The sequence below is a fragment of the Medicago truncatula genome, chromosome 1, assembly GCF_003473485.1.
Source record: "Medicago truncatula cultivar Jemalong A17 chromosome 1, MtrunA17r5.0-ANR, whole genome shotgun sequence".
Taxonomy (NCBI): Eukaryota; Viridiplantae; Streptophyta; class Magnoliopsida; order Fabales; family Fabaceae; genus Medicago; species Medicago truncatula.
Window position 1 is genome coordinate 16,626,721 of NC_053042.1, and position 11,701 is coordinate 16,638,421.

The 11,701-nt window shown below is 35.3% G+C and overlaps 1 protein-coding gene across 1 annotated transcript; it reads left to right on the forward strand.

Moving 5' to 3' along the window:
* The first annotated feature begins 395 nt into the window (after nt 1-395).
* On the forward strand, nt 396-4,478 carry LOC11430787 (probable inorganic phosphate transporter 1-3). The gene is made up of 2 exons (XM_003589995.4): nt 396-531; nt 2,333-4,478. The coding sequence occupies exon 2, from the start codon at nt 2,356-2,358 to the stop codon at nt 3,955-3,957; it is 1,602 nt and encodes a 533-aa protein (XP_003590043.1). The 5' UTR covers nt 396-531; nt 2,333-2,355; the 3' UTR covers nt 3,958-4,478.
* The last annotated feature ends 7,223 nt before the right edge of the window (nt 4,479-11,701 follow it).

Sequence of the window (11,701 nt, forward strand, 5' to 3'; positions counted from 1 at the left end):
CTTTGGTGATTAGCTAGTGAATTTCAACTCTTGATATATCCAATAGCAATTGCCGCAAAAGTTGTATAAATTTAGTTGTACAAATATCATTTATCTATAATACATTTTTCATTCCTAATTTTATATCAAATAAACATGGTTGGATGCAAGTGATTTACATGTGTTTCCTATTATTTATTTACATTTTTTATTACAATGATGTATGTGTTTCTGTTAATGTTGAATGCTTAGGGTATCCAAGTTTAATCATTAATTAACATAACTAGCATTCAGATTTAAGAAACAAGAAAATTAATTAAAAAAAAAATAGTGCTTATAAAGCGTTTACATTGATGAATGCTTGTGAGTGGTGATTAGGTTAGGCATATACCATTGATGCTGAATTGATTCCTTTGACCTAGCAAGGTTCATGTTACCTATATATATGCATATTAATAGTTTAGCTGCTCAAAGTGCAGGCACCTAGCTAGCTCCTCATACAAACTTGACTTCTCACAAGGAGGTCTTCTCTCTCTCTATCTCTCTAGCTTGGTGAGTTTGTCAACAATTATCATTTTTCTTAATGAAAAATCAAGCTTTACTTTATTTTGGTATATCAAAATTAATCTCTACATGCAAATGTAGAAATTAATGCTTTGAGATAACTACATGGAAATATAGATATTGTGCTGCTATAACTTAGATGAGAGGCCCCACATAGTACTTTTCTAGTTATAAAGGCAGTTATATAACGTACTTAACAAACAATCATTCATTCCACCTTTGACTACGTGGATATGTCTTATTTTCATGAATTTTTCCCATGCATTACTTTGGAAATTCAATTAGTTCTAGTCTTACTACTCTTTTCGTAAAGTACTAGCTCATAGAACTTCTTCAAGAATTAAGAAATGGTTTCATGTACCTTTAATCTTTTATGCCTATTTTCATATTTCGTTTCAATGTTAATCTCCTTTCTCTAATTTCTGCATCAGTTTATTTACCAGAAATTTATTTCATGCATGTGTAAAATAACTATAAAGTGCTTATAATTAGAAAGAGAGTACTAATTACCATAATTTGTCACAAGCACCTATTCTTTACTCCACTTTTTTTTATCTATCTTGGTATTCATCAAGATATTTTAGGAACAAATTAATCTTTTCCTCTTTGATTGCAATCTGTCCCTACGAACCAAGTACTTTGACAAATATAATAGTAAATAGCTAACTGAGAAACTATTTATTTGTTTATTTCAAAGGGTGTAGTAGCTAAACTCACACACTACATGAAGAAAACAGACGAATTAAGATTTCGAATTTGCGCTAAAATATATCAAATGATCATGCAATATTTTACAATACAAACTAGACAATAATAAATTATTTAAATAAATGAGATCATGGTATTGAAAGTAATAAACATTATCTTTGTAATTTAAACTACAAATAATTTGAGAAAGAAAAATATGCTAAACAAAACATTGACTCTTAGTTAATATGACAAGAAAATACTTTTATTCTTCCCTAAAATAAAAAAACTTCTTTAATTCTCTTATTTATTATTTCGTAGGGCCACCAAGAAAGATAATTTAATCAAAAAAAATTGTCGTCTCTAAATGTCTATGTGTCTGAGTCTTTATAATTGTTGCTGTCTAAAATTAAATTAAGCTAGAACTAGAAACAAATTGCCGGAATATTTCTTAACCATTAATTATAATTCCTTGGTAACATCAGATTTTCTTTTGTTACTAAGGGTCAACTCATAGGTAGTATTGAATCCGTTGATAATTGATTTTTTTTTTTTTTTTTGAGTATACCTTTCATACTTTCATAAGAGAGAGAACTGATTTAGCTTTGTCATAACAATATTATTTATTTCTTGCTAAATAAAAGAAAATATAATTTGAGGACAATATTTTCTTTAAAGAGGATTATATGCTTAAGGACAATGATAGTAATTGGTAATACAATAATGACATTTAGTAACATTTGAAAATTGTAACTAAATCAAGAAAAATGTTACTAATAAAATTTAGTAACACTTGAATAATTGTTAGGTAAAGCCCGTGTTACTAAAGAGTTTTGTCATACTCGTATGTTTTCTATTTCTACTATGTTGTGAGAGTTAATTAGATATCAATAAACTTTAGATATTTATTAGATATATAAGCCAAGTGTGGAACATCGTTAGTGGGTAATATGTAAGTATCTTTGTTAGCACAATTTGAGCATCGTGGCTTTCCCGAACTCCAATGATCCCTTGAACTCAATTCACATAAACTTTTTAATGGCCTTGTATGTATGTATATATAGTCAAAGGTTGGTAAACATGTCTTTTTGTTCTTATGTAGGGGACTAGGTAACAAATTCAGCCATGTCAGGAGAGCTAGGAGTGCTAAATGCACTTGATGTGGCCAAGACACAATTGTATCACTTCACTACAATTGTGATTGCTGGAATGGGATTCTTCACTGATGCATATGATCTTTTCTGCATTTCCCTTGTCACAAAGTTGTTAGGGAGAATATATTACACTGAACCAAATCCAACAAGACCAGGAACACTTCCACCAAGTGCTCAATCAGCTGTAACTGGTGTTGCACTTGTTGGAACACTAGCAGGCCAATTATTCTTTGGTTGGCTTGGCGACAAACTTGGTAGGAAAAAAGTCTATGGTTTAACACTTATTCTCATGGTGGTTTGTTCAGTTGCTTCAGGACTCTCTTTTGGATCAAGTCCAAAGAGTGTTATGGCAACACTTTGTTTCTTTAGGTTTTGGCTTGGTTTTGGTATTGGTGGTGATTACCCTCTTTCAGCTACAATCATGTCTGAATATGCTAACAAAAAAACTAGAGGTGCATTTATTGCTGCTGTTTTTGCCATGCAAGGTTTTGGTATCTTAGGTGGTGGAATTGTTGCTTTGACTGTGGCTTCTATATTTGATCACAAATATAAGGTTCCTACCTTTGAAGAAAATCCAGCTGCATCATTGTTAGTGCCTCAATTTGATTATGTTTGGAGACTTATTCTTATGTTCGGTGCTCTTCCAGCTGCATTGACGTACTACTGGCGAATGAAAATGCCAGAAACAGCTCGTTACACGGCTCTTGTTGCTAAGAACGCGAAACAAGCTGCTGCGGATATGTCTAAGGTGTTGCAAGTTGAACTTGAAGTTGAAGAGGAGAAGGTAGAAAAAATGACTAGTGATAAAAGGAATAGTTATGGCTTGTTCAGCAAGCAATTCGCAGCACGACATGGTTTGGCTTTGTTTGGAACATGTAGTACATGGTTTTTGTTGGATATTGCTTTCTATAGTCAGAATCTTTTCCAAAAGGACATTTTTAGCGCAATCGGATGGATCCCTCCGGCAAAAGAAATGAATGCAATTCATGAGGTTTACAAGATTGCAAGAGCACAAACACTTATTGCGTTGTGCAGTACTGTTCCGGGTTACTGGTTCACAGTAGCGTTTATCGATCACATGGGTCGTTTCGCTATTCAAATGATGGGATTCTTCTTCATGACTGTTTTCATGTTTGCACTTGCCATACCATATGATCATTGGAGCAAGGAAGAGAATAGAATTGGGTTTGTTGTAATATACTCACTCACATTCTTCTTTGCTAATTTTGGTCCAAATGCTACGACATTTGTTGTACCGGCAGAGATTTTTCCGGCTAGGTTAAGGTCTACCTGTCATGGAATCTCAGCTGCTGCAGGAAAGGCAGGAGCAATTGTTGGTGCATTTGGATTCTTGTATGCTGCACAAAGTAAAGATCCTACCAAGACCGATAAAGGGTACCCAACCGGTATTGGGATTAAGAACTCTCTTATCATGCTTGGTGTGATCAACTTTGTTGGGATGTTATGCACATTACTTGTTCCGGAATCAAAGGGAAAATCGTTGGAAGAGTTAAGTGGAGAGAATGAGGGAGAAGGTGCCGAGGCCACTGAGCAAGAAGGATCAAGGGTTTAAACTGCAGTCACAGTCATAAATACCGGTGCATAACATGAATTAATTTTATATTTGCAACATGTTTTTAAAATCTTAAACCTTCTATTTTTCCACTCCATAGGTTATCAATTAAGTATTATTATTTTGTGTGATTCTACTACTTTGGAATATAAGAAGATTGAAAAGGAATTTCTGTGAGCCCTATATATAAACCCTAAACCCTATGTTTATTGCCTATTGGTACCCACTGTACTTTGCGGCTGTTGTGAAGATCAAGTTATAATTGCTAGGATAGTTTCTATTTGGTTCATGTTAGTTTTCAACAAAGTGATTTCAATTATGTTGTTTGAACACTTTAAACTAGTTATTGGTTGTTGTATTCACAATAATGATGTAGTTCTATGCTTCTTGGTGCATGAACAAATACTACATAAAGTGTAAGCCCTTGGTTGTAATTGTATTTTAGGAAATATTTACTATTTTGTAATTGATTTTAGCCTTTGTTTGAGATTGAGATAACATGTATTTACTTTCCTTTCTCATTTTATCACAATTCTTCATCTTTTTTTACATTTTGGTTTTATGAAGAGGACTAAAAATATCTCTAGTTACTTAACTTCTCTTTTGTAGTAAGAAAAATACTATGATCAGAAACATAAATCAAGCATCTGTTACGAACGGTATACTTGGAAAAACAATATCAATTATTAACAACTTTAGTCCGTTTGGATTGACTTATTTTAGAGCTTATGCAAAACAGTTTATGTAAATAAATAAGTTTTTATGTATTAATTATAAGTTGTTAAGGTAATTTAGGAAAAAACAACTTATGAAGATACAGTTTCGTTAGTGAGAACTTATAAATTAACACAAAAACTTATTTATTTAAATAAATTATTTTTCATAAGCACAAAATAAGCTCAATTCAAACGGAGATACTACTACCGTTTTTTAAATTTCTATAATTATTTCCTAAAAAAACAAAAACTATAATTATTGAATATGTTCTTACTAAAAGATAAGTTGATCAAGAGAACCCCAAGTTCTATTATTGGATGTAAATAACAATCTCATTTTCTTTCTCTTAGGAGGTCTCATTTTTTTTCTCGTTTCTCAAATTGTAATAGAGGATGTTGTAAGAGTTAACTTAAAATCAGGTTTCTGCAGAATCGTGGCACGACGGTTGGGCAACGTGGCACGATGGAGGTTTTAGTTTTTTGGGCAAGGCACTGGAAAAATCGTGGCACGATGGGGTCGCATCGTGGCACGATGGTGCGCTGGCGGATAAAAATAAAACATATTTTGGGTGCAGATTTGTTACAGATTTTAAGTAGATTTGTTACAGATTTTAAGCAAGACTTTTACTATAAATATAGACCTTGTATCAAAGCAAACTTTGAGATAGAGGGGTCTAAAACAAGGGTTTAGAAAAGCAACAACAAAACTAGGGTTTGTATAGAGTTTGTCTCTTAGGAACAAACACTAGGGTTTGTGGGTTGATTCACCTTGGGAAACACTATTAGGATTGGAGTCTCTTGGTTACGGGAAGAGATTGGGACTTTGGGTAGAATTAGGCGGGAGACTTATTCTTGTAACCCATTGATTTCTCTTTGTAACGAAACTCATCATATAGTGGATTGGAGGGCTGCTCTCTCCCCCAGACTAGGTCAGATTGGACCGAACTGGGTCAACAAATATCTTTGTGTTCTTCTTCTTCTTTGTGTTCTTCTCGCCGTTGTTTTCTACTTTTGGCTTGTATTTATAACTTTCATACACTTTGATTTTGGTTGCTTGATTATCCCTTGCTCCACACATCAAGTTGTTATTGGTGTGATTTTTCATCGAATTCACAACAATTGGCGCCCACCGTGGGGCAAGGGTCAAAGGATAATTAAGTATCATGGGTTCAAAGTGGGATATCGAGAAGTTTACCGGAGATAACGATTTCGGGTTATGGAAGGTAAAGATGGAAGCGGTGTTAATACAACAAAAGTGTGAGAAAGCTTTGAAGGGTGAAGGTTCGTTACCGGTCACCATGTCACAAGCGGAGAAGACCGAGATGGTGGACAAGGCCAGGAGTGCCGTTGTCTTGTGCCTCGGGGATAAAGTTTTAAGAGAAGTAACAAAGGAAGCAACCGCGGCATCGATGTGGGCAAAGTTGGAATCTTTGTATATGACAAAGTCTTTGGCTCATCGGCAATTCCTAAAGCAACGACTCTACTCATTCAGGATGGAAGAGTCAAAGGCCATCATGGAGCAACTTACGGAGTTCAACAAAATCCTAGATGACTTGGAGAATATTGAGGTGCAACTTGAGGATGAGGATAAAGCTATACTCTTGTTGTGTGCTCTACTGAAATCTTTTGAATCGTTCAAAGATACCATGCTCTATGGCAAGGAAGGCACTGTTACCTTGGAAGAAGTTCAAGCGGCTTTGAGAACCAAGGAGTTGACCAAGTCCAAGGACTTGACTCATGAACACGGTGAGGGCCTAAGTGTCACAAGAGGGAATGGTGGAGGTAGAGGTAACCGGAGAAAGAGTGGAAACAAGTCAAGGTTTGAATGCTTTAACTGTCACAAGATGGGTCACTTCAAGAAGGATTGTCCGGAGATTAATGATAACTCCGCAAAAATTGTCTCTGAGGGTTATGAGGATGCGGGTGCTCTGATGGTGTGGTGTTGTTTGGAGGATGAAGAAGGTGATGTGTCTCACCTTGGGATTGATGCCTAGTGGAGCGGTGGTCGTCTGGAGAGACGTTAAACACTTAACATCAGCCTGGAGAGGCGGTGGTAAGAATACTCATGATCTACCTGTTGAGGTGGAGTTTCAAGGTTGAAGATATAGTGGGATGTACGCATTTGCTAGTTGAGGTAGAGTACGCTCAGCGTGAGGTGGAGTTGAACACACCGGTAATGGTACGACTATGAAGACCTTGGGTGCTATGCTCTATGGTGAGCAAGGGATTTCTTCATGAAGTTGGAGAATGTGTAGCACGGCTTGCGAGATTACTCTAAAAGAATGCCAAGGGTGATTGGATGCAAGGTGATCTTCAAGGAAGCGGGAGATGTCCTGTGTTGAAGATGTTATGGTGAATGCTTGTGGGACTACCTAAAACTCCTAGTGTAGTTGGACTACAAGGACTCTTCGAGAAGGCGGAAGATATTCTGATGGCTGAAGTGGTTATGAGGTGTATACTTGTGGATTACTCTAAAAGCCAAGGGTGATTGGGTACAAGTAGATCTTCAAGGAAAACGGGAGATATCTCGTATTGAAGAGGTTATGGTATAGTCTTGTAGAACTACCTGAAATTCCTAGCGTAGTTGGACTACAAGCATCTTCGAGAAGGCGGAAGAAATTCCGATGGCTGAAGAGGTTGAGGGTGTAAACTTGTGGAGCTACTTGGAGTAGTGGGAAGCAAGGGTTTGAGCAGCAAGGAGGTTGATGATTGGCATCATCACTGATTTGAAGTCAAGGTGGAGAATTGTAAGAGTTAACTTAAAATCAGGTTTCTGCACGTTATACCCTGATTTTTGACCTAAAAATACTCATTCAAATTTATTTTCTACTACTGATAATTGTCAATTTACTGTTGTTTTACTCTGAACCTTTACTTTGTTTCATCTGCACCTTTTACTATCTCTGTCTCAAAGTATTTTCAATTGTGATTTTGTCTGTGATTTTCTTGCATAAAACCATCCAAAGTGTCTTTTCTTGTGTTACAAGTCATGAGAAAAAGGTCTCTCTGAATCATTGCTTTGTTTTCTTGCATTTTAATTCAAATATTTGCAAAAATCGTACAAGAAGGGTATTTTGGTCATTTCCTGCAGTGGAACCCATTTTAGTCCCTGTGTTTGTCTCTGAGTCTTTTCAACTTGTTTTACAAATTATTGTTGAGTCTTTGTTAAAAAATCATTTCAAAAATTGCATCTGAGTCAGTTTGAGTCAGTTTAGTCCCTAGGGACATTTTGGTCTTTTCCCATCAAAATTTCGACAGAGAGATATTTTAAAATACCTCATTTTTGTAATTGGTTCATTTTAGTCCTTTTGTTGATTTTATTTTAGATTTCACTTTACGTTTTGTCCAATTTACCAATTTCTAGTCCAATTTTATTTTTATTGCATTTTGGTCCCAATTTCTTTAAAAATTGCATTTTTAGGTTTTTTTTAATTGCAGATTAGTCCTTCAAGTTTCTTATTTTGCAGAAAGGTCCCAAGTCACAAATTGTACAAGGTCGAGCCATTTCAAGTCCAAGTACAGGTGTCACCATTTCACTGGTCCAAAGGCACACTTGACAGCTTATAAATAGTGCACAGTGTCAGAACTCCAATTTCTCTCTCCATTCAGTTAGATCAAAATTCAGAAACCATCAAGAACAAGCAAGAACCCTAATTCTCCAGAACCAAATTCATGAACAAATTCATCAAATTTTCATCGATTCTCAGTGATTCATGGTGAATCTTCATCATTGAATCGTTTTCCTCTGCAATTCAAGTGCGAATTCATCACCAAATGATGACAAACTCAAGCACGATCACAGAGTTTTTGAAGAAGAAGAAGGAACCAAACCAGCAAGAAACACCGATTTATTTTCGGTTTCAAGTCAAAAATCAACAAACAGAATCAAATCGAAGATTTCTAAAAAATCTTGTTCGAAATCTCCGATTAAATAACAGGTAAACATATAACTCCACCGTTCTTTCTTAAAAAGCATCAATAAGGACGAATCCATGTAGATTCTCAAGGTTTCAAACAGTTTCTTTCAAAGAATTTGAAAACCTAAAAAAAAAAAAAAATTAAAACCGTAACAAAGAATGTAGATCTACAAAGATTCAAGCCTTGCATGTGATTTCTGGCGTTAGATTCATGTTTAGGGTGAAGAAACGAGTTGATTGATGTAGGATTCATGATTTTCTGGTGAGGTTAGGGCTTGCCGGAATCTGGAATTCACGGCGGAGTCGATGAAGATTCCGATGAATCTTCATCTTCTCCGGCCGTCTCCTTCCAGAAACCGGCGAAGAGAAGAGAGAAGACGAGAGGCTAGTGAGAGAGCGAGGGAGTTAGAGAGAGAAAGGAGTATTGCAAATGAAATAAACGGGTGTCTTTACATATATATAGGCTAGTGAACCGGACCGGTCCATTTCCCTTCAATCTTGGCCGTTTGATCTAGGGTTTCACTCCCTGGATCAATCTTGTGGTTCCTGTGCACCCAGACTTTTAGGCGTTGGGCTTGGGCCTCTGTCTTTGGTTTTCTTTGTTTTCTTTCTATTTTCTTGCTATTCACACCTTGTTTGCTTGCTGTTCGAACCTCTGCTTGTTCAATTTTTCTCATAAAATTCCTAAAAGATCCCTATGTGTTCTCTAATGCATTTTTGATATCTTTGTGTTGTTTTTACATGTCAAAAATTGATAAAAATATATGTGTATTTTCTTGATTGTTTTTCTTTTTTCTAGTGGAATTTTGTGCAATTTCTTGCCACTTTTTGTTCATAATATCTTGATCCATGGTATGAGTGATTAATATGCAATCTTGTGATGAATATGCTACTGATCATATGCTTGTGTTACTGTTTTTAATATGTTTTGTTAGTTTCTTGTGTTTCAAGTAATGTGTATCATTTTATATTTTGGTTATTGTCGTCATTTTGCCGTTTTATCTCATATTCAATTGCTTACTTTTTTCTTACCATTTTATGCCTTATACTACTAACCATTTTATTTCATTTTTCATCCATTTCTTGAGCATTTTACCATTTCATCCCCATCTCTCATAGTTTAGCCACTTTACCTTTTCAATTTCTATGTCAAATGGACATGTAATTTTAGGTAGTTTAATTTCCTTTTAATTCCTTACAAGACCATAGCATGTAAACTAGGACAATGTAAAGGACAATGGACTCTCTATAGTGATGTACACCGACACAAGCACCGACACGCACACACGTTGTATGTTTACCGTTTTAGATGTATGTTTAGGAGACGCGATACTTAGAAAATATTCATTTTTCAAAGCAAATTAATTCCATCACTCAAATCTTTCCTAATAAACCTTGGAGTCAAAACTCCATTGTATTTTCCTTTATTTTCTTAATCAAATTCAAATGAATCTTAATTTCTACTTAGACACTTTTTTCGTTAATAATTGAACCAACAATTCACTATCTTTTCCTCTCATGCCTTTACGGCCTCTTTCTCTTCTTCAAAACCATTTTCAAAAACTAAAATCAATTGAAACACACCAAAAATACTTTTGGAAGAGAACTACATGGAATTTTGATCCCTTAAAAGGGTATGTAGGCAAGAGGTCAAAACCTCTCCAAGTCCAATAAAATGAAATCTCATACACTTTCTTTCCAAATCCTTAACCTAAATAAACTCTCTTTTTCAATAAATAAGCATAAAAGTAAAGCGTAGACATAAAGCTAGGAAAACGGTTCCTATAGAATACTATAGTCGTTACGGGTGCTTAACACCTTCCCGTAACGAAAACGACCCCCGAACTTAGAGTTTCTAAGGGTTTTCTCAATTTTACCCTTCCCAAGAAAAAATAGAGAATATCAAAGATTGAAAGGTTCAAGCCTAATTAATGACTTGATACCCCAAAATCGAGATAACACTGCAGAATCGTGGCACGACGGCTGGGCAACGTGGCACGATGGAGGTTTTAGTTTTTTGGGCAAGACACTGGAAAAATCGTGGCACGATGGTGCGCTGGCGGATAAAAATAAAACATATTTTTGGGTGCAGATTTGTTACAGATTTTAAGCAGATTTGTTACAGATTTTAAGCAAGACTTTTACTATAAATATAGACCTTGTATCAAAGCAAACTTTGAGATAGAGGGGGCTGAAACAAGGGTCTAGAAAAGCAACAAGAAAACTAGGGTTTGTGGGTTGATTCACCTTGGGAAACACTATTAGGATTGGAGTCTCTTGGTTACGGGAAGAGATTGAGCCTTTGGGTAGAATTAGGCGGGAGACTTATTCTTGTAACCCATTGATTTCTCTTTGTAACGAAACTCATCATATAGTGGATTGGAGGGCTGCTCTCTCCCCCAGACTAGGTCAGATTGGACCGAACTGGTCAACAAATATCTTTGTGTTCTTCTTCTTCTTTGTGTTCTTCTCGCCGTTGTTTTCTACTTTTGGCTTGTATTTATAACTTTCATACACTTTGATTTTGGTTGCTTGATTATCCGTTGCTCCACACATCAAGTTGTTATTGGTGTGATTTTTCATCGAATTCACAACAGATGTCAAATCTCATTTTATCCCATGCTTCTCATTTCTCTCTTGTCGATTCTTCATTTTTCTCCCATTGATTGCAGAAAGTTACTCATCAAATAATGTCAGACACTTTTGATTCTCTCCCATCAACTATTTGCATATTTGTCTAATTTCTCAGAATCTTTTTCATATTTTCAAGTTGATTTTGGAATCAATTGATTGTGTTACAATTTTGTATCATTTATGCTATTAACTAGTTTGTTTACAATATCAATTACGATTTCAAGTCAACTTCTTTCTACAAACACATATTTCTGGATCAATTGGTTTTATGTATATGTTTTGCATCATAGATTTGATTTCTAGTGGATTTTAACTATGCTTTGGCTTCTGATTTCTCTAATTTTGACGATCTGTATGTTTAAGATGTAATGTTTCTAATTTCATTTTATGTTGATTTAAACTTTGCTCAGGAGTATTTTTATCTCCCATAGACCAATTCTCATATTCCTAAGATAATTTTTGCATCGCTTTTGTCAT